General features: G+C 36.1%; 1 protein-coding gene across 2 annotated transcripts in view; it reads right to left on the bottom strand.

Moving 5' to 3' along the window:
* Nucleotides 1-404: 404 nt before the first annotated feature.
* LOC120635832 overlaps nucleotides 405-23,610 on the bottom strand; it is a 72,105-nt gene continuing 48,899 nt past the window's right edge. For both annotated transcript variants that reach the window (XM_039907003.1, XM_039907002.1), the window contains exons 4-9: nucleotides 11,193-11,291; nucleotides 9,982-10,077; nucleotides 9,060-9,149; nucleotides 7,085-7,183; nucleotides 5,189-5,585; nucleotides 405-4,706 (exon numbers count right to left, since the gene is read on the bottom strand). In XM_039907003.1, coding sequence (XP_039762937.1) covers nucleotides 1,989-4,706; nucleotides 5,189-5,585; nucleotides 7,085-7,183; nucleotides 9,060-9,149; nucleotides 9,982-10,077; nucleotides 11,193-11,291 — 3,499 coding nt within the window. In that variant the 3' untranslated portion in view covers nucleotides 405-1,988. The remainder of the gene's footprint in view (nucleotides 4,707-5,188; nucleotides 5,586-7,084; nucleotides 7,184-9,059; nucleotides 9,150-9,981; nucleotides 10,078-11,192; nucleotides 11,292-23,610) is intronic.

Below are 23,610 nucleotides of genomic sequence, written 5' to 3' on the forward strand. Positions count from 1 at the left end.
CAAATTGGCTTACGAAGTGTGCCCGCACGCGTTTAGTTCGCAAATCAGAATGCTGACAGATTACCTGCCGTCCAATCACGGCTGGTCCATACAGTAGAACCAATCATTTTGAGTTTCCAATTCTCATTGTCCGTGCGCATATAAATGATTGGCAATCATTTCGAATGACACGTTAGGCCTTTACTAACATATGGCCGGTACATATGTACGAATTCTGTGTTTTTCGTTTTCTGAGGACTACTTTGTGGTGAAGAAGTAACAATTACCAATTAAAAATCCCAGACGAAAAAAACCCTATAGAATACCAATAAACTGACAAAGACAAGCCATTATTGCATTAATTGAAGCAGAATCGCTCGCTCGATTAATATTATAATAAATAAATAGACACCAAACTTTTTCACTACTTTGAAAGTGACATTTAATACTTAGGGCATTATACTTTATTACTGTAAATATTTTATTATCTTATCACACTACTGAATTTCTTGTACCTACGGAAAGTTATTTCAAAATTGGAATTATTGTGAGTAGATTATACAATATATAATTTTCGTTTCTATATATTCACATATTACACACATATATTACGACATAGCTGAGAGAACGGATCTGTTTTATCGTACTCTGACTGAACTGACAAAAATTGCTCTGTGATTCATTTGTTACATTGATAAAGTTTAGTACGTAGGTTACTAAAATATAGTTATTATGTATGTTGATAAGTGCATCAGAATCTACGCCAGTGCATTACGAAGATTCCTTTAATACTAGTCGTAAGTTGAAAAATAAATAAATGTTTAAAACGGTGATTACATCACATAAAATATCTTACATTTTAGTATTGAAACTACGCGGGCCAAAGACAAGAGGGTTGTAAAATAACGTGTAGTATTTCGAGAAATCAGACCACTTTAAGTACTTTATTTGTAATAGAGTAGTATGTTTAGCTGTAGTAGAGGTTTTTGTGACAGCTCGTCCGGAGAAGTGATAATCTGGTAGTTTTTCTGATCATACCAGAGTACCTCCTCGCTATTCATTATACCCTGGAACTTCTGAGCCAGTCATAATGCCATCATATTTCTTTATATTTGCATTATTCTGGTACTCCTTAAAACATGTAGTAGTACTAGTAGAGCTTTTTGTGACAGAGCTCGTCCGGGGAAGTGATAATCTAGTAGTTTTTCTGATCATACCAGATATCTCTTAGCCATTCATTATACCCTGGTACTTCTTCGCAAGCCACAATGCCCTGACATTTCTTTATATTTACCCAGTTTATTTTGCTACTCCTTAAATCATATTGTAGTAGTAGTGGAACTTTTTGTGACAGAGCTCGTCCGGGGAAGTACTACCGCCACACTTATTTCTGCCGCTAAGCAAAGGTGTGGTAGTTGCTGTATTACAAGCTCATGAGTCTTAAAAACGACGCCTCAGGTTGATGGACATGCTTACTTTGTATGCTCTGCTTAGAGTTGCCTTGTATATAGGCGACGGTTTTCCAGTAACCATCATGTGGGCCGTCTGCTTGGTCGGTCAATTATTACAATGAAAAAAACCCTGGCCAGAAGTTGGCTTAAGCATTGCCGTTTGTCTTAATATGTCTCATCACAAATGCACGCCTTTGGAACAGAAAAAGAAGTTGAGGAATCGTCAGTGTGTAAGTCCTTCCAAAAGGCCATCCATATATACAGAACAGGATGTCCTAGAGTGATGAGGCGAACACTATCAAGGGGTCGTGGGTCTACTGGGTTCTATTAATGGGCATAAATGGTATTGAGATTGAATGTCAAGAAATTTTCTCCACCAGCCCAAAGTTAGTAAATTTGCGTTGTCCAACCTCGTGCCTGGCTACACGTTAAGCTGTATTGGAGCAGCGCTGGTACCCTCTCCCCTAAGAGACGGGAAGTCAGAGCCCAGTAGCGGGACATCGAAATAGAAACATGCCACGTTCGCTCGTTTCGAATTTTGTGATTTATCTTATCTCTTCAAAAAAATTGAAACGGCGAACGATCTAGAGTTTGCAGGTGATACATTAAGTGCATAAGAAGTTCCTTTTGCTCTTGGTTTGCTGATCTCATTAGCTGATGAAACTGTTCGGTATCTATTGGATTTTCTCTCAGTTTCGCACAGAGTTTTTCATGTGATGCGTTATCATCCGGTCGCAGTTCACTAAGCAACTGCTGGTAAGAGAATGCTTCAAACGGCGCCTGATCATCGCTTCTTAATGGTTCTTCTTCGTTCTCCGTTTCATCTCGACACATTTTCCCGCACAGTTCCAGAGTATTATGGATGTCAGGACTTGACTCAAAATCTTTCCGTCTTTCTGAAATGACATCTTTGTTGTCTTCAAACAATTGGACGAATTTATTATCAGCGAGAATATCCTTATCCTCACTTCTAAATGGTATGTGCAGCAACACCATTTCTCGTCTATAATCGTTGAAGTGTTCAACCATTTCGTAGTTGCGGTATCTTATAACTTTGGCTTCTTTTCTTTCGATGTACTCCCCTTTGTTGTTTTTGCAATACTTCGCGACAAATTGCGCAAAGGTAACTTTGCCCAAATACGCGGGCCTCTTCTCATACTTATCGAACCAGTTCTCTTTGCAGATATCGGAATAATCATCATCCATTGCATTCAACGCAGAGAGGGTTTTCCTAATCCTCTGACGTTCGGCTGGATGTACGGTCGGGATGTAAACTGTCGCTATGGACGATTTAGCCATGGGCTCCCTTAACAGATACCACGCTGCTTCCTGCGCGGACATCTCAATGGAGTTAAATATATCGACGCTTGTATGTCTTGTTATCTCGGTTATATCGAATTCTGGATGTTCCATCGCCTCTAGGATTCGACATTGTAAATCGCTGATACCTCTGTTGCTTCTTCTTGCGCATTTAGCGACGAAAGCAGCGCAAGAATAGTCATCGTGGATGATTTGTATGCTCATATTAGAATTCGTGTGATGAAGTACGAATGGATTGAAAGTTTCATGCCACTTTTCTGATGGCTTTCGTTTGTAGAACAACTGGGTACTGTTAATGCCCGCGCGTATAATGTCATAGTACTGCTCGTCAGATTCTATGTTGTTGTGAGCGTAGTAATGCCCGAAATCCGTATAATCAACACTTTCTAGATTATCAAGGAGTTGTCTGTAACGCTCTCTATATTTCTCAGAAGCTTCTTCATTATCAGAATCCTTCATTGGTGATAATATTATCGTTTTTCGAACCGGCAAAAAAGGTGCTCCGAATCTACAAACTCGCTCGCCAATATCCGTTTTCTTATAACACCGAAAAGTGTGCCTATGGGTTTGGTGTTTGATGTTACCAGATGCTTCAGACGCTGACACAGAAACCAACTCCTCGACCATTTTAGACACTTCAACATTGCTAAAACACGCCGGAGCATTCTCCAGCCACAAAAGAATATGTGCGATCGGACTACCCTGGTGTTGGAATTCAATTCTTTTAAAATAATGCAGTACCCGATATTTTCCGAACGGACATTTCTTTTTGCATTGTAAAACTTGAATCAAACAATTGACCATCTTGCTGAAGTAAATCGCACATGTGACAGCATCCTCATTAACTAATTCCGTTTTTTGTGCGTAGCTTAGTTTAGCGAAGGCTTTATCTGAGATTTTTGCTCCAGAATTTCTCAACTTGTATAACAGCTTAAGCAGATCGTCCCATCCAGTTTCATTGGCACTGAGACTAATGTAAGCTGTCGGAGCGCCGTTCTGCCTTATCACCGAGAACAAATCTTTCTTCCTATCCGACCAATACCAAGCTGAATTGGGTATGCAACGCAGAAACGCTAGATTCGTTTCAATGCAATGCTCTATATAGCCTTCAGATTTCATATAATCTTTAGCAGCTCCGACGTGTTTGAACGCAATTGCCACACTATCTTTAATACGTTGCCTCATGATTTTAACGGCCATATATAAAAGATGTTCAGGATCGACGCCACGTCTGTCCGTACGCCGCAATTCACTGGTGGCTTGCATGAACGGCGATGCGTGGACTCCTTCTCTATAACTTCTAAACTGTCCGCCGTAAATCGTCGGAAATGACATCTCCTCGGTGTTTCCGTCAAACAGTTTGCTAACTTGAAGCACTTTGTCACCGGATGCTACATTTAAAAACATATCTTCATTCCAAATCAGAGTTTGCTGTTGAGCTTTGATGTTATCTTCTTCGGGTTCACTAACTTCCTCGATGTTGAGTTCTGGTACATCGTAATTATTAAAAAAGTCCTCATCAACGGTAATATTATGATGAACATAAACCGGTGTCGGAATTAAATGCGCCAGCCATTCTTCAATGTGTTTTTTGTTAATAAGTCTGTCGACATAACTCGTTTTATGAATTAACTTCTTCTTGATGTTGACATAGAAGCAGTGATCGTCGTCAAATGACCTGGGTATGCGGTTGACCAGTGTGTCAACTTCTACTGGCACGTTGATGATTTGTAAATTAACTGCACTCTGACCTTGAACATGTCTCAGCCTTCTTATTTGCGTGAACGGTATTCTTGGAGAAATGAGCCTTTTGGAAATGGTGTCTAGTTTGGGTAAATGTGGTGGGATTTCTGGGTAACGGAATCCATTGTAGGTGGACAGAGCCGGGATTTTCTGCTTGTCCAAAGCGACTTTACACGTAGCGCAAACTCGAACAGTTGTACCAGTGACGTAGTTCTGCAACCAGAAAGAAAACAGATGACTGGATTTGTATTTCTAAAACGTATTACCACGCAAAATAAATATTTTGACGGGTAAAAGACTGTATTTTTTGTAAGCAAAAGTAACTTAAACAACAATGATCACGAGATTTACGCCTGTTGCAAACCTGTTGTGAAATACGAGTACATAATCACCCCGTGCCCTGTAGTGGATATATATATATATTTATATATTTATGTACGAGAAGATATTGATAACAAAAAATAACACGCTGCTAAGTTTGTTGTCGGCTTCTTCTTAGACCAGAACGCGTTTGAAACCCTCGTAGTTTTAGTTTTAAGTTGACGAATTTAGTTATCGCCATCAACTCACTCCTATGTTATATTTTACATGTAATGCACGCATCAAAAGTGCCATTTATGTGCCTATTTGAATTGCCATTATTTTAAAATAAAATTCACATTCTTGCGAAATACCAGCTGCGGAATGCGACTTACCGGTAATATTATGTTCAGTGTATCTTGGTGGGCTTCACATGTATCTTTCAAGTCTCTTTCCCACCAGAGCCTGTCGCATACAACACACGAGTGCCCGAAAGTATTGTTTGTGAATAGATTGAAGAAATGTATATGCGCCCTCGCGTGCTTACTATACTGTCTGTACACTTTGCCATTAGTTCCCGGACTGGTATAATCACCATCAGCGTTTACGACATCGACTTCCATTGTGACATCTGATTGAGTTGACGCTTTGTTTAATCTGTTGGCGCCATTTTGATTCTTAGCCGCGTCATTTTGGATTCTGGCCATTCTTCTTGTTCTCATTTTAGTAACATAAGCCAATTTTTGATCAGGCTGATTGGTTGATTCGTTTTCTTCTGTCAAATCTTTCTTCCTAAAATAACATATAATGGTAGTTTATGCATCTAGTATGGCAACACTGCATTTTACAGTCGAGGCGTTATTAGGCGCGTGAGCTAAAAGCGAATGCGCTAAGAAAGCCGAAAGTGTAAAAAGTAATGTACCAAACGCGTTTCATACGACGATTTTCATCACACTTTCGAGGCAAAAAAATAGTATAAACTTTGAAATACGTTCTCAGAAAATAACTGACCATTTTTTTGCTGGTTTTCTTTAATTTTTTTAGTGCCGCGATTTTTATTACCGGTGCAGTTAAACCTACTTTTGCTCTACTTTCCAATTTAAACGGGACATTTTAAATTATTAATAGCGATATACCAAAAAGCTAAAATATTAACAAAATATTAATCATGGGGAATGGCGTGACGACTTGTTACAGTGTTATTCAAAATTAGCACTCCACAAGCAAAGTCAATGCGTATTGAATCTATAAAAATATTTCTTATCTGCCAGATTTTATTACGAACACTGAAAGTGACAATAAATTTAATAAAATATAAAAAAAATACCTCGTAGAACAATGCTTTTATTTGTAAATGTTTTTTTTTTTTATTTTGAGCATCCCCGATAAAATCGGTTTTCCTACTATACGATGTCTCACTTATGTTTTTAAAATACATAAAATTATTTAATTATAAAAAAAATGGCTGCGCCCAAACTTTAATTAGATTTATTTTAAATATTGTATTATAAATGTAACATAACAATTGAAATTGGAATTGACTTTTTTTCTCGCGAGCCAATCTCGTTATATTTTTATTATCACTAAGCTATTAATACTAATTATTCCACGTGTTTTATTAAGAATCCCGCAGTAACTTAATATTCCGGGCATGAATCGTTTATGCCATTCATCCCCGGAACGACATCCCCTGGAAATATGTAATAAATTTATTTGAGCTATCGACGCGACGTGGAGGTTCGGGGTATATTGTGTAGTGTAGTGCATTGTTTTGACCAGGGTAGTCATAAAGCGATAAAAATTGGGTAGGCAATGCTTATGAAGTGCACGCCACTATTTTCAAAACATTCACCTGCGCAGTTTGGCAAAAGTATTTTTAATATGGCACCTAAAAACAATAAATTACCGGAGGAGCTGACTGATAAAAATCAAATTAAAACAATATCTTACTGAAAAATGTTATTATTCCGTTGATGAGTACTTTGCTGGTACTCAAGGCCAAAATAAATTAATTGTAATTATATAGCATCGGACATAAAATTGACATTGTAATTTAATTAATTTATATAAATGAAGTAATCTAATTCTGAATGTTTTTAATTATTTTTAAGTTAAGATTTGCATGCCTTTAAATGGGCTAAAACATTGTTTTGTATAATATTTGTAAAATCTATAATTTCACATGTTTTTGCAAATAAATAATTATGATTATGATTAAGCTTTTAGGAACAATTTAATTTAAAAAAAATAGTTGCAGGAACAATATATATGTTGAATACTATAAATGTTACCTGGTTACAGCATGCGCATTGACAATGGTGGATAGCTTCTTGATGAGAGCACGTTCTCGGAACTTCACCACGCGGGACGTTGACGTGGGAATGTTCACGCTAGTGACAGAAAAATTATACCATAAATAAAAAAATAAAAAAAATGTGTTTGCGTGTAACCTTTACGAGCGATTGAAGTAAAACTTTTATTATTATTTATTCATGAAAGAGTAAAATGTTCCTGGGACGCCAATTATTTTATATTAACTATTTCATGTTATAAATTAAATATAATTATCAAAAAAAAAAAATCATAATTCGTTTAAAGGAAATTGCATACAATTCTACAATAAACTACCAATTGTGATCTTGGAGATGTCTCTTAAAAAGTTCAAAGTTTGTATTAAACGTAAGCTTATAGAAAAGTCCTATTATAGTATAAAGGACTACGTAAACGATAAAAAAGCTTGGGTGTAAATTATTGCTCTAACCAGGTTGCTCTTCTAATAATTTAAAATGACATTGTGAGATGGTGATAAAAAAAAACACCCGGCTAAGTTTGTTGTGGGCTTCTTCTTAGAACAGGACGCGTTTGGAACCCTCGTAGCTTTAGTTTTAAGTTTACGAATGTGGTTATCGCCATCATCTCACTACCGTGTAATTCTTATGTACCTACGCATCAAAAGTGACTTTGACTTTGACTTTATATTCTACTTAAAATTCATTAATATCACTTTCACATTTTATAAATATTTTCATTTGTTAAATAGAATAATTGAGAATAGAAAATTGAAGGTTAGATCAGCATATGTAAATATAACCTTGTCATTGACTAAAGAAGAATAGAGAATGTCGCAAACGTAGAAAATTTATTAATAATTTATTTATTATAAAATTAAAAAACGTTGCAATTGTTTTTTAAACTGTTGTATTTACTTTGCTATTCAAAATTGATCCGTTTGTAAATATTGGAAATAAATAACCCCCCATTGCTTTTGCCACTAGCTTGGCGTATAAGTCAAGAAGCGTGGAGTATATGACATATACTTACGACCAATCCAAATTATTATTTTGAAATAGCGGGAAACTACACAGACGCCTTACCTAAGCGTTACTTCCGTCAGAAAAAAATCTGAGTTACTCCCTAGTCGCGCCTAAAGAAGTTTTTTCAATAAATATATTACAACAGTACCTACACACATCGCCATATTCTATAGTGTCTGGATGTTTATCTGCATGTTATAAGTATTTATGTTTATTATATTTATAAGCTATCTTAGCACCCATAACACAAGCTACGCTTACTTTGGGGCTAGATTGCGATGTGTGTATTATCGTAGTATATTTATTTATTCATTTACAATTATTTTATAAAAAAAAAATCTAGTCCCCAAGTATTTAAGTTCAGCTTTTGTTATTACTGGGTACTAAGATGACTGATGAAAATGTTTATAAATAATATACATAAATACTTATAATATATACAGATGAACGCCCAGACACTGAAAAACTATGCCTGTTCATCACACAAGCATTTTTCCAGTTGTGGGAATCGAACCCACGGCCTTGGACTCAGACAGCAGGGTCGCTGAACACTACCCCAATTGGCCGTCACATACTACTATACTATATGAGTGGAATCCCATTGTCCCCTTTATCTTTCCTCGCTAGCGGGGGCAGTGGGATTTTCAATAACATTATTTATAAGTCGTTCCATCGACCCCAATATTGATATTAAGCAGTAGTCCCGTGGTCCCTGTTCATTACTTATTATTACCGGTATACCGTATCTTTTCTTAGTGTATATCTCTTATAGAGATGTTATATTATGAGTATGCTGTGCCTTTATGACGATTCTATGTACTACAACTGCAATGATGACAGGTTAGTTCGCTACTACCTTGAATTGCATCATCACTTTTCACCAGGTGAAATTGCAGTAAAGAGCTAACTAATAATAGAATAACGACAAAAAGAGTTTAAAACTGGTAACTACCTCAGCTGGCTGTCAATGGATTCCGCCGCAAGTCTCTTACGCCGCTCTCTGTACTCTTTATGACGTTGCGCCTCCGTTTTAACTTTGCCGCTTAAAAAAAAAACTTTATCATTTAATTGAGCTTTTCTGTAGAATGAAAATTAAGCTTAATTTGCTATAATCCGCTGAAAGCAGGAGAATCTGTGTGGTGTAATTTACAATTTCTTCAATCCTTACTACTCCGCCTTGGTACTCCACACCGAACAGATCTTCGGCAATGTACCTTCTGCGCACGTTTCGCTCTGAAACCGGAGCATCCTCAGGAGATGTTGACTTTACAATGAATAATTGTTAAGCTTAATTAAGCATAATTTTCATAATATATCATGGATTTCCGCAAAGTCACGCCTGCTGCTATCCGAGCTTTTCTGTTCTGAATACTGAGTGCTTAGAGTTAGGAAATTGACGGTGTCCGTTCTCCGTGCTTCCATCAACTCTATTGGATGCAGAAGGCTGGGAGTGATGTTGGCGCTGCTTAAAAGAGGCCTATGTCCAGCAGTGGATGCATATTGGAGAACCGATCACCATCAGCCAATTAACGTTGATGATTCATCATCAGCTAATATACAACCAACCATCTGGTTCTCCGTGCTTAGGAGTGCTCGTTAAGGTGATGAGTACTTCGGAGACATATCTGTACAACCGAAACGCTAATATGAAGGCAACGGGTTGATGTGATGATGACGATGATGAAATGTATGAACGCTTCATAAGTGCCTGTGATCGCTCTAAATGATAAAAACATTTTTGAATTATGAATTTTAACGTCATCGATAAAATTAATAATTCAATGATCGGATTTAGGAAGTGGTAAATAAAAGTATTCTGAAGGATGAACCCTGGTCGAATACAGGAAGTGGTAAATAAAAGTATTTTAAAGTACCTTTTATTGCTATTAGCTTGTGCCGATGCAAGGCGCAGCTTTCTCCGCTCTCTGTACTCACGATGACGTTGAGCTTCAGTTTTCATTTGTCTTTTACTAAAACAAAAAGAACTCTGTACTTTTTTACATGGTATATAATATAAAAGTAAATTTAAGACTTACTTCAAACAAATTGTCAGATCCCCCTATAAACAAGAAAAAGAACTGATGATCTACAAACGACTAAACAGATTATCATGAAACATGGCTAAAAACACTCGGGATAAAATTATCTATGACACGAAAAAAAACTAAACGAAAATCTGCTCATCCGTTTGGGAGCTACGATACCAAAGACAGACATGTTAAAGCAAAGTCGCTCCTACTGTGGATAATGTTATCTTTTATGTGTTTATGTGTGATAAAAAAACAACCTTACTCTTATGTGAAAAAGTTCTGTTGGTTTCCCTGGAAAAGCTAATAAAAAATAAAGGCATTTTCATCACACTTGCTCGTAATGTGGACCTTATTACATCGACATAAGGCTCATAATCCAAGATATTAGACACGCGTGTTTTATTTAAAATTCACGTAGGTACTTGTGCTTTGTTTATGATGACCCGATAAAGGATTTTTTACCCAACAGAGAGGTTTTCTTGCGGCCAAAAATAGTTGGTATTTTAAATGAACAAATTATTTACCTTCTCAATTATGATAAATGATCGTTTATTTTTATCAAATTCATCACAATTCATAACTAGTTATGTTTTAAATACGATAAAATATTATCTTTATTACATTTTTAATTTAGGCCGTTTGCAGAGAATGAGGCTGGCTGTATGTCGGTTTGCCTTGGCGCTCGAATTTTATTTAAATATTTCCGCTTTTTCTTCTGTTATTAATATTTAAAAATGACCAGTTTTGGCATGTAGAGTCGCCGGGAATAATAATTGAGGCACGAATCGTGAGAGAATAGCCTGTTTCAACCAAAATCTAGAGAGTGGGCTACAAAACTTTCAAACAGTAGAAAAACAGCAAAAAAAGCGTCAGTTATTTTCTGAAAAAATATTTATTATGTTTTTCCCCTCGCAAATGTGATAAATATCGTCGCATGAAACGTGTACTACATTAATTGCTACACTCTCGGCTTGCTTATATCGCTTTTAGCTGACGCGCCTAGTACCGCCTCGGCTGCAAAATGCAATGTTACCAATCTTATACTTTTATATTACCTTTTTTGGTTGTCAGAAGATGGTTCCGATGCAAGTATTAACTTTTTTCTTTCCCTGTACTCCCGATGTCGCTGAGCTGCGGTTTTTTTTCGACTGGAGCTGGAAATGATGTTTTTGAAGTTATAGTTTTTTTGGCGCGTCAGGGAAAAATTATGAGAGTAAATTTTTACGAAGCGCGCGCACACCGTCACGAAAAACCGACACCCTGAAGTTAGCTATAGTCAACAATTTTGTTTTTCAATAAAAGGTTTGACACTGTACACTATGAATTGTCAAAGTCTGCGGGCTCATTCCGGTGATTTAATTGATTCAATTGTACAAACTCAAATTTTAATGATGAATCTTGGTTTTCCGATAACGAGATAACTAGATAATGCGTTATAATAAATCTTTCAATGTATTAAATACCTTTTCTATTGTTAGAGTAGTATTTTTTTCTACAAATGCAGAATAAGGCGAAAGATAAAAGTTTTTTATCCTTTTACGCTAAAGAAGCATAACGTCTATCAAGTGTACATAAGTGCACAGACGTTTTTTTTTAATTACCAATAATAAAAAAAAGCAAGCAGATGGCCTATGCGCAACATTTCGAAGGGCATGCAAGGAGTACGTCCTGCAACATGCCGCCCTGTGTCCATCAAACTGAGACCTGTGTCTGTAATTACACCGGCAACAACGCCGTTTACATCGGCACACAGCAATGCTACTTAGTAATTCCCCGGACGAGCTCTTTCGCAAAAAGTTCTACTAGTCCGAGAAGACATGGCGTGCCTGCACACAGAACGTATTTTTTTTTTAATCCTCCATTATATTTTGGAGCAGACACTTGCCTTCCAACATGGTAGTCGAAAACATTACAAATCAATTTTCTTTTAATAGCCCAATTATATTTGCGTATGGGATTTTTACTTTAAACATTCTTGCTTCTCCTTTTATACTCATTTGTTACTTTACCTGGTTCTCAGTATTACTTCCATTATTTTGTTTCACATGTTTTATATTTTATTTAATTTTCTTTTGATTATTTTCTTTTTATTCTGTTTATTGTATACAGTTAATTAATGTTTAACAATGTAATTTGTTATATACTTAATTATACGCTATACATTGCTCTTTATTACAACTGTATAATTCTGCAGTTAATGACTAGATATATTTGAGACTACGTAATGCTAATTTTATTAATCCAACTGAATACTAACTACGTTGACTAAGTAACCTTAAAATTATTTGCAGTAAATGTTTGTGAAATTAAAAAAGTAAACAATAAATGGTAAAACGGTAACAAGTTAAGCAAATAATTAAATAAAGACAGCAAATAATAGAACAATACACAATACGTATTTGTGTTAGCTGGAGATCCATATACCACCATATATACAAAACATAACCATATATACAAAGAAAAACTTCGTAGGACATGCCGCCCTGTATAATTTTTTTTTTTTAATAAATAAATAAATACCCGGTAATGGGTAAAAATGGGATTTTAATAGTTATTAAAAAAATCATCCCGTTTTACCCAGAGTTTTTTTCCCCGTTAAGGTAATAGTCAAGGGGACGGCGGGACTACTTCTTAATAATTTAATTAATCACATTTTTTAAATGGAAGAAATAATTTTTAATACAAATAAATTGGAAGGCGGACTTATTATTGTCATTATTAAATATTCTCATTTAGAAAGTGGTTTCTTTTATAATAAGCTTTCTTCAGCAAGTATTTTTTTAAGGATTTTGTAAATATATTGTATAAAGATTTGAGTCCCAAAGTTAAGTGATAGATAAATGTAACAGGACTAAATCTTAATAATTTTATTCCAATACCACTGTCCCCGTTAACGAAGATATATAACGGGGAAAATGGATTTAAATCCCAGTGTCCCCTTTAACGTAGCTAGGAAACGGGGAAGACGGGACTATTTTTTTTATAACTTTATTAAAATCCCGGTGTGCCCGTTAAAGGGGGCTCAGGCAAAGGGGACGATGGCATTACATTGCAATGCTTGGCAGCTGAAGCGTAAGCGGTAGTATGTACTTCTTCGGACTAGCTGAGTGACAAAAGCTCTACGTTGGAGAATGGCAAGAAGAGTATACCTACCTCTCGTCGGATAATTCCGAAGCAATGCGACAGGTGTAAATCTTGCAATCACTGCTGTCAAACGTCACTTTTGTTTATTTATTGTATGGAAAAGTGACATTTGACAGCAGTGATTGCAAGATTTACGCTTGTCGCAAGCCTGTCGCGAGATACGTAATCACCCTGCGGGTCTCCTCCCACAATGAGATTTGAGGCGTGTGAGCTTACGTTTAATAAATATCCCATTATAATGTTAAGGAGTACTTAAACGATAATAAAGCTTGGGTGTGAATTTCATAGCTTAATATTAATTACCTGTGAGATGGTGATAACAAAAAAAAATACCCGTCTAAGTTTGCTGTGTTCTCTTCTTTGATTGAGGCGCGTTTGAAACCCTCGTAGCTTTAGGTTTAAGTTGGCGAACGAAGTTATCACCATCCCCTTACAATTATGTAAACACTAGCGGACCCGCGCGACTTCGTCCGCGAATAAGCCGACTAAATAAATATTCGTATGTTGTCGCGGACTGTTTTATAGAACTTTAAAGAAAAACAATTCCGACAATTCCGATATACTTACTACATACTTCCGTCGTTTGGCGTAGCGTTTACCGTTTACGCATCGCACGCATCAGAACCTCTCAAAAAGGTTATTTTTGCAGTTTTTGCCCGAGATTCCATTATAAATGGATCCCAGCTAGATCGATTAATCGCCCCCGAAACCCCTTGTATACTAAATTTCATGAAAATCGCTAGAGCCGATTGTCGCAGTGGGCAGCGACCCTGCTTTCTGAGTCCAAGGCCGTGGGTTCGATTCCCACAACTGGAAAATGCTTGTGTGATGAACATTAATGTTTTTCAGTGTCTGGGTGTTTATCTGTATATTATAAGTTTATATTTATGTGTATTATATTCATAAAAATATTCATCAGCTATCAAATATTAGTAAAATTTTAGTACCCATAACGCAAGCTACGCTTACTTTGGGGCTAGATGGCGATGTGTGTATTGTCGTAGTATATTTATTTAAAAAAAAAAATAAAAAAAAAATATATATATATATATATATATTTATCAACAAAACACGAATAAAATGACATTTTCTAAAAATGAATCCTAGCTAGATCGATTTATCGCCTCCGAAACCCCCCTGTGTACCTACTAAATGTCATGAAAATCGTTGGAGCCGATTCCTAGATTCCAATTATATATACACAAGAATTGCTCGTTTAAAGATATAATATATATGTATGAATGCTTCATAGGTGCCTCTGATAGGCGTACATGATTTTTTTTGCATTTTAGAGACTTCTGGCTATCACCCAATGCGTAACGCTTTGTGCGGACACGCAAGCAGTCTTAACCAACCAACTCTGCGCTTTCTTAAGGTTCTTGGTGGGCCAAGTACGCTTTCACCATACCCAAGCTAATAGCAGGGACTGCAACGAAGAAGGACAGATTCTTCCAAAGCTTCTAGCCACCTCCATTACTAGCTTCTGCCCGCGACTTCGTCTGTGTGGACTCCAGAAATGTGTTACAGTAAATTTATAAAGTGGGTAAATAATTAAAGTTCTGATAACTATAATTTCATATTCGCCAGATATTTATGTTCATGACATTGAGTTGGTGGGTATTTTGATATATATACGACTACATTATCGATGCACCGCAGTCCTACATGGACTTGAACGATGCAAAGATACCTCCCGGTGTCCAAGTCGTTTATGAATTGAGTCTAAAGCTTCACTCGTTAACATTCTGGATCCCACCAAGAAAATAATTGAGAGATCGGTATAGAAAATACATGTCCTTTTCCATAGCATAGGTGACATGCATACGAAATTTCAAAGCTGTCTGTCAGTGGCTTAGCTTGCAAACAATTTTCAACGTAGGGATCTATTTAAGGGATGGGGATAAAAGGTAGTCGTGTATTCTTTTCCATGTCAAAGGCTACATGCTAGCTAAATTTCATCCAAATCCGTGATTGAGTAACAGACATCCACGCTTTCACATTTATAATATTAGTAGGATACTAGCTGACCCGCGCAACTTCGTCTGCATTAAATCGATGATTATCTGTTTTATCTTAAATAAAATAAGAACCTTATTGCAGCGCCACCTAGTTTATTTCCAAACTATATAATACGCGGCTGGGCGTCCCTCTGCATTTTTCATGCTTTTGGCATTTTTATACCCGTCGTAACTTCTAAACATAGGTCTAATATAAATAATTTAATATCCCATATGCCTTGCGAATATTTATTAGATCTTTCTTAAAATAATCTTCTTAAGATAGTATATACTTTTAAATAAAAAAGAATTATTAAAATCGGTTCAAATTTAACGGAGCAATATTTATTAGATCTTTCTTAAAATAATCTTCTTAAGATAGTATATACTTTTAAATAAAAAAGAATTATTAAAATCGGTTCAAATTTAACGGAGCAATGAAGTAAAATTGGTAAAAACTTTCATCCCATTTCCCGGTGGAAACTTTTTGTTTAATGGGATAAAAAGTAGCCTATATTTTGACCCGGAATATTAGCACTATACTATTACTACTATACTATACTACCACTATACCAAATTGCATTTAAATCCGTTCAGTAGTTTTCACGTGATGCCCGGGAGGACAGACAGACAGACAAAAATTAAATAAAAATCTGTTTTGGACTCAGTGTCGATTATAAAGCATACCCCGGTCAAAATTTTCAAAATATATTAAATGTACAGAAATCTTTCATTTACAGTTTTAATTTAAGTATAGATATAGTACGATTTCTACCTATGTTTACTATTTATATTTTGGTATCGAAGTTGCGCCATCTAGTGGAAGTATCTCTCCCAGTATTTACAATAGTAACTAGATGGCGCCTCCTTCGATATGAATCGTAGCTCAATTTCACGCAGTCGTAAATTAAGTGAATAATTTCACACTTGACACTCTGCTCGCGCGGATTCGAGCTTCTTGAACAAGGCAGCCGGGCGATGCGTCGCGTTGTGTCGGGGTATAATTTGAAGGGCAATACTTATCTGATGTTGTACCCGAACAAATGCGCGGCAGGCCCATAGAAAATGAAAGAAATATGGAGTAATAGCAAACAAATAATAAGTATTTTTTCTCATTATTCTGTTTAAAATAATACGTAATACAGACTATACTATATATGACGGCTGATTGGCGCAGAGGGCAGCGAAGTGGGCACCCTGCTTTCTGAATCTAAGGCCTTGGTTCGATTCCCACAACTGGAAAATGTTTTTCAGTGGCTAGGTGTTAATATGTATATTATAATTATTATGTACGAACGCAACTGGGAACTGAGACATGGTCGCTAACTATGGGCCTCATAAGAAGGCTCAGAGTCACTCAGCTGGCGATGGAGAGAGCTATGCTAGGAGTATCTCTACGTGATCAAATCAGAAATGAGGAGATCCGTAGGAGAACTAGAGTTACCGACATAGCTCAGTGAGTCGCGAAGCTGAAGTGTCAGGGAACATAGCTCGGAGAACCGATGGAGGTTGTGGTCTAAAGGTGCTGGAATGGCGACCCCGCACCGGTAAGCGCAGCGTAGGTCGGCCCCCAACGAGGTGGACGGATGACTTCAGGCGAGTCGCCGGGAGCCGCTGGAGGCAAGCGGCCCAGGACCGTGTATTGTGGAACAACCTACAAAAGACCTATGTCCAGCAGTGTACGTCGATTGGTTGACATTATTATGATGAATTTTTACGTATATTGTTCATAAAAATATTCATGAGTGATCTCAGTACTCATAACACAAGCTACGCTTACTTTGGGGCTAGATGGCGATGTGTGTATTGTCGTAGTGTATTAATTCATATTTTTTTATAAAATTATAAGTAAATTTGCATGACGGCATACAAGAGCGTCCTGCCATTTGTCGTGACGGCATACGGCTCATTTTCACTGCCATGACGTGCCAATGTATTTTTCCCTTAAAAAAACATTATTTTTATGTCAATTTGACAATTCACTGGTGTATATTCTTTTTAACGTCACACTGTAATGTAGTGTCATGAAAAAGAGTTTTCAGTTTAATACTAACAATAGGACGTCTTAAATAAATGCCCATTTCTTTCAACAGGTTACGTTTGTGTTCTTTACAAAGCAGATGAGCTTCGAGAAGTCTGTTATGTTTACATGATTCTTAAATTTCGAAATCTCTGCACGTGCTATTTGCGTATATCAGTTTTATCAGTTATATCAATACCAAAATCTATAATCATTAGCTATGGAACAACGACTTACTGAGGCTGTTGTGTACATACAGGATATTTTTTTTTTTCTGTGCGTATATGTTAATATGTCATACTTGAACCAAATTTATAAACTTATATTTTTTTTATGTTTTACTTAATGGTACAGAAATTAACGGTTACAAAAGATTAGTCCCCGGAAAAGATAATTATGGGCACCCTACAATAGCTCTCAGCTGTTAACCTGCGATCAACGCTCTCGCACTCGGTCCTATCTTCGCAGTGGTAATTCCATAAAATAAAGCATAATAATAACGTAAACAATTAAAATTTAAAAATCCATTACTTACCTATGCATGCCACACATTACGATGTATTTTTAGTTAGCTCATGACTGCAATCTCACCTTGTGTTAAGTGATGATGCAGCCTAAAATGGTAGTGGGCTATTATTTATTTAGGTAGATACCTGTTACGAGTAGCCATGATTTGCTTATTTTTTGCTCGGCATGGTAAAAAACTATATATGAAAAGTTTAGTGGAAATATGTTCCATTACCGAACCGATAATATGACGTCACGAGTGCGGCCATGACACCCGGTGAAATATTTTTAATTTTTGAAATATAATTTACAATTCATGTCAACAAAACTTTTGATTGAAAAAGGCGGGATAAAGTGCATGGCGGACGCGGTTTTTTCGGATTTTTCTTTAAATTTATTGTCCCGGTCATGTGCGAAGTTTCCCGCCCTTTTCGTCAGTCCGTATCTCCTGAAGATTGATATTTGCTTTTTATTTATTTTTTTAAACATATTGTATATATATTCACCTGGCATTGGCTAATCTGTGTAAAGCCAGAAGAAAAAAACCTTTAATTCCTCCAAAACCTAAGATATAGTTTGTGGATACAGTAGATACTTCACAGGGCACCTTTTCAAAATTGTAGCACTCCGCTTGACAAATGTAAAAAATAAAAAAAAGTCATAATTTAACTCGACACTGTATTCTCTTACACTATATTCTTTTGTATGATATGATTTATTTTTTTATTAAAATATCTAAGAACGTAAATCCGTCATATCTATTGCCTGCATTATACGTAAATAAATAAAAAAATAAATAAAATAAAAAAATCATCATGCCTATAGTATATGATTTCGATCAGTGGCGTGCATATAACTTATGACCAGGGTATGAGTAAAGCAGGAAGATGGCATAAAATGTAAAATTACTTATAATTATTGACTTATGTCAAAAAATTAGGGTATACAATGCTTTTGCGCGTGTATGAACTGCACGCCACTGATTTCGATTTCTATTTTGGAAGTAGCGGACGGCTCTACAATAGTTAGTGGTTTCTTCTTCCGTCTCCTTCTTTCAGCTTCTCGTTTTTTCAGTGTTTCCCTGTTCTGCTCTCTGTATCTTCTTTGACGTTCTCTTTTTTTATCACACACTCTAAAAATACAAAAGTATCGATGAAAAAAAATTAAAGAAAATAAAAATAAATATGCTACGACAATACATCGCCGTCTAGCCCCAAAGTAAGCGTAGCTTGTGTTATGGATACTAAGATTGCAACAACTTTTTATCTCCTACCAAGAGCAAGTTTTTACAAAAACTACAGACTTCGATAATAATTTTCAACAACTAAATAGTAAATACATTTTTGTATAAATCAGTCCTTCAGTGCCGATAAGAATATTGGATAGAAGCAGGCGTTACTTTGCGGAATTCCATGATGCATTATGAAAATTAAGATTAATTTGCTATACTCCGCGAACAGCAGGAGAATCTGTATGGTGTTATTTATAATTTCTTAAGGGCTTAGAACACAGCTTATTATCTAATCAAGATCGACATAGTTTTAGTTATAGAAAGGTTAGTCATACCTACCATTATTTAATATGAGAAATTGAACCTAGTTATTGCAACTATCGTTTAGATTGAAGGCGATTTATCTTTAAATCAAAGCAATGACAAATCTTTAAGCACTAAAAGAATACCAATCATTGGTTAACAGCAATTATTCAGTATTTTTTGACGTGACAACGTCTTATAAATTGGTTTGCCGGGTGACACTTCAAGAAACTGCGTTACGCTCCGCTCACGTTATGCGCTCACAATGAGAGCGAGTGAGAGGCACGCGTCCCTTCCACTCGGGCATGGTGAGCCCGCCTAAGAGCGAGAGAGACAGACATAAAAAGTGAAAGGCACGCGTCCCTTTGTAGTAAACGCTGTTTCATTGTACGCAAATGTATTGCAAGTTATTGTATGTATATTTGTATATAAATACGTATGTATGTGTAAAGGTAAAAATAAAATTTTGTTAATATGAAATTCAGTGCGAGATTCTTTGTATAAATTAATGTTTTAAATATAATTCTTTGTATAAATAAATGTTTTAAATTGTTACTATTATTTCATCCTTCTTCCTACTATACGAATGAATATTCACATTAAAATTATTTTACCACTCAAAGTCGTTGTCACGTAAAACTTTCGCCCGTATACCGACTTTACAGGCAACCAATTTTTTTATTATATCATTACGTAACAATATACTAAATTCAACAGATGATCTAAACGAGGAATATGCATTTCGATAATATTTTTTATAGATTCTAGTTGAAACCATTTAATTTAAATAAAGACAAAAGATCTTCATCGATACAGTATGCAACTGCTCTAAGGACAGCAAGTCATGCGCAATCACAACAACTAACAGTAAACACTTTGTTAGTACGTTCCACTGTTAATTCTAAATTTTCCAGGAATCCAACTACGTCACACAAGTCAATAGAATGGAAACCTTTTACAAATAAAAAAAGGAACTATCTTAATATCGGTCGAGAGCTGAAGTGTGATGTTAATATTGATGCTGAAAATATAGATTTTTGGGATGGAATTTATGCTGATAATGATCAAATTATCATGGAAGCTGTAGACAAAATCTTAAACGACACTCTGAAGACGAATACGAAAGTATAACTAATGTTGACTTTTAAATGAATAACTATTAAGATTTCTTAACAATTTTTCATTTAAAGACACAGTTATCCACAATGTTCTAAAGGGCGTGTGAAGTCTACGATTGCACAGGGCCAGCGTGGTGGACTACGCCCTAAACCCAATGACCTGTACTGGGCCAGATGGTCGATCAAAATAATTGAACTAAATGGCGAAAAGATCCTGTATCACACTGGCAATCTGTTCACAAATAATGACCATATATACTACTTCCAAAGTTGAATGGTCGGACCTTGGTCGCTGAGCTCAAAATGAAAGTGTACACTGTCAAACTTTATGGCTAACTTCAGGGTGTTGTGACGGCGCGCACATCGTAAAAAGTGAGCTGGCAGACGATGTATTCCCCTCTCACTCGTTTTCGCAACTACCTTCATCCTGATAAAATCGTGTAATTGCGCGCCATGTGCGCGCGCATTTCGTTACATCGTATCATTTCACTACCATGATTCTTTCCTAACTTCCAAAAGTAGGTCATTCCAATCCCCGCCATTTTTTTTTTCGATAATTTCAATTGCTTTATGAAAAGGAGATGTTGACTTAACAATTATTCATTCCGGAGGATGCTCCGTTTTCGGAGCGAAACGTGCGTAGAGCGTACATTGCAGAGGATCTGTTCGGTGTGGAGTATACGGATTGAAGTAATTATAAATTACACCATACAGATTCTACTGCTGTTCGCGGAGTATAGCAAATTAAGCTTAGTTTTCATAATATATTATGGATTTCCGCAAAGTAACGCCTGCTTTTATCCAATATTAAATTGTTTTGTTGGCGATTCAAGTTTTGACAGCACACCGCCAGATATTTCAAATGCTGCAAAATACATTTCCAACAAACTCTGGATGGACGGATGACATTGGATTACTAGGACTGGTTGTTTTTATGTCAGAAGTAAGCTTACTGCTTCAGAATATTTCATAGAGGATTCAAATTAAGTGCGTAGATGTGAAGTTAAAGTCAAAGTCAAAACTATCTTTATTCAAGTAGGCCCATAGGTGGCACTTTTGATGCGTACATTACATGAGAATTACACGGTGTGAGATGATGGCTAACTATATTCGTAAACTTAGAACTGAAGCTACGAGGGTTCCAAACGCGTCCTGCTCTAAGAAGAAGCCCACAACAAACTTAGCCGGGTGTTTTTTTTTGTTTCACATTGTCATTTAAAATTATTAGAAGAGCAACCTGGTTAGAGCAATAATTCACACCCAAGCTTTCTTATCGATTACGTAGTCCTTTATACTATAATAGGACTTTTCTATAAGCTTACGTTTAATAAAATTTGTTTTTTGCAACTGTTGATAACTAGGTATTACGTGTTTTAATAACTACCCAGCTAACTAACAACAGTTGCATAAATAACTATTATATTTTGCCTTCTTTTCCCATAATGCCATATATCTATTTCCTTTATTACATTTGATGCATATTTTTTAAACAAAACTGTTTTAAATAGGACAGATAGGTAAAGTAAGTTTAAGTCTAAGTTTTTTTAAGTCCCAATTGTTTAACACACTTACACATGCTGGCCATGAATACTGTGATAATAAAAAAGTTGACAGTGACAAATTTAAGGTAAATTTATTATTTCTAAAAACCAATAAAGGAAAATATGGAGTAAAAAATTAAAAAAATTGTTTTGTGAAAAAATATATTTATTTTTCTCATAACTTCTAACGGTAATATTATTACAAAGAACCTTACCGAGGAACTCAAAGTTCATAATCACTCGTGTAAGTATTTGCCTGCATACCTAAAGAGGAATTCCGAGAATACTCTTAAATCTAAATGTTTCAGGATCATTCTCGATTGTTAACTATTTCCTTGTAAGTATATGTTCTAAGCCTCAGAACCTCTCCATCATGTCGACCGCAGGACGTCCACGGCTGGACATAGGTCTTTGTAGAGAGTTAGAAATACCACGATTTTGTACCGCTTGTATCCAGCGACTGCAACTCGTTTTATGTCGTCCCTCAAGAAAGGGCTTGATTAGTAGAATACCATAAACTATCACAAATTTCAAATCCAAGATGGCCGCCACCACAAACTGGAGGCATGATGACTATTTTTGAAAAACTGCTCTATGATGTTCAGAAGTATATCAACTACATCCAAAGAATATCTTATTTTTGCAAATTGAAATATTAAAAAAAAAAAAAACCCGCGAAAACGCTTGCCCGTTGTCATGGCCGCGACGCTCGTGACGTCATAGGCAAATTAGAGGTAGTTCCATAGCTAAAGATTATTGATTTTGGTATTGATAACGAAAAACTCGACAACTGACAGTTTGATGTAACAAAATACTTGATATACACAGAGATGTTCGAAGTTTGAGCGGTACCAAATTATGTTTATATAGACGTGACGTCATAATTTTGCTTTCAGCGTTTCATCTGTCATGGGGTATGTGTAGATATTGTAGTTTTATTTTTTGAAAATAAATACCAATCTCACTTCGAATATAAATAGAAATACGTTTTTCATAATACATGCATCATATATCGTTAGATTCTTCGTTACTACCATCATGCCTGTACACAACTCCCTATTGTTATCACAGGGCTTGACCACTAAAATAATGTAAACGATACTGAATGCCAGGGGATTTTTTAATTTTATATTCATATACCTACTATCTAGTGATGTGTATTCATAATTTAATCAGATTCTAGAATCTATGCTTTCAATGCATTCTGTGTGTACGCGCTGTACATTTTGCTGATTCCGCCTGTTTCTTCTGTGCTCGTTGATTTTTTGTTTGTTTCGCATTCTATAATTGCGACTACGCTCTGCGGCGGTAGCGGGTGTTGTCTGTGGACTGTTTCGCTGCCTGCTCTCTCGTTTCCGCCTGTTTATTTCTTCTCTGTGCCTTTCGTAATAGCGTCTTTGTCTCTGTTTATTGGCGTTTGAACTCAGTTTGTTCGTCGCCGCTTGGACGATTTCTTCGATCTCTATATTCGATAGAGATTGACTTTGCTGGGAGCTCTTCTTGCACTGTCTCATTTCTCTCCTTCTCTGGTTGATCTCTTCTTTGTGCCTCTCTCGGTACATTCGGCTACGTTCGGCGGCTTTATTGTCCACTCTAAATTACAATTGTTAAA

Source organism: Pararge aegeria, chromosome 27 (genome assembly GCF_905163445.1).
Source record: "Pararge aegeria chromosome 27, ilParAegt1.1, whole genome shotgun sequence".
Lineage (NCBI taxonomy): Eukaryota > Metazoa > Arthropoda > Insecta > Lepidoptera > Nymphalidae > Pararge > Pararge aegeria.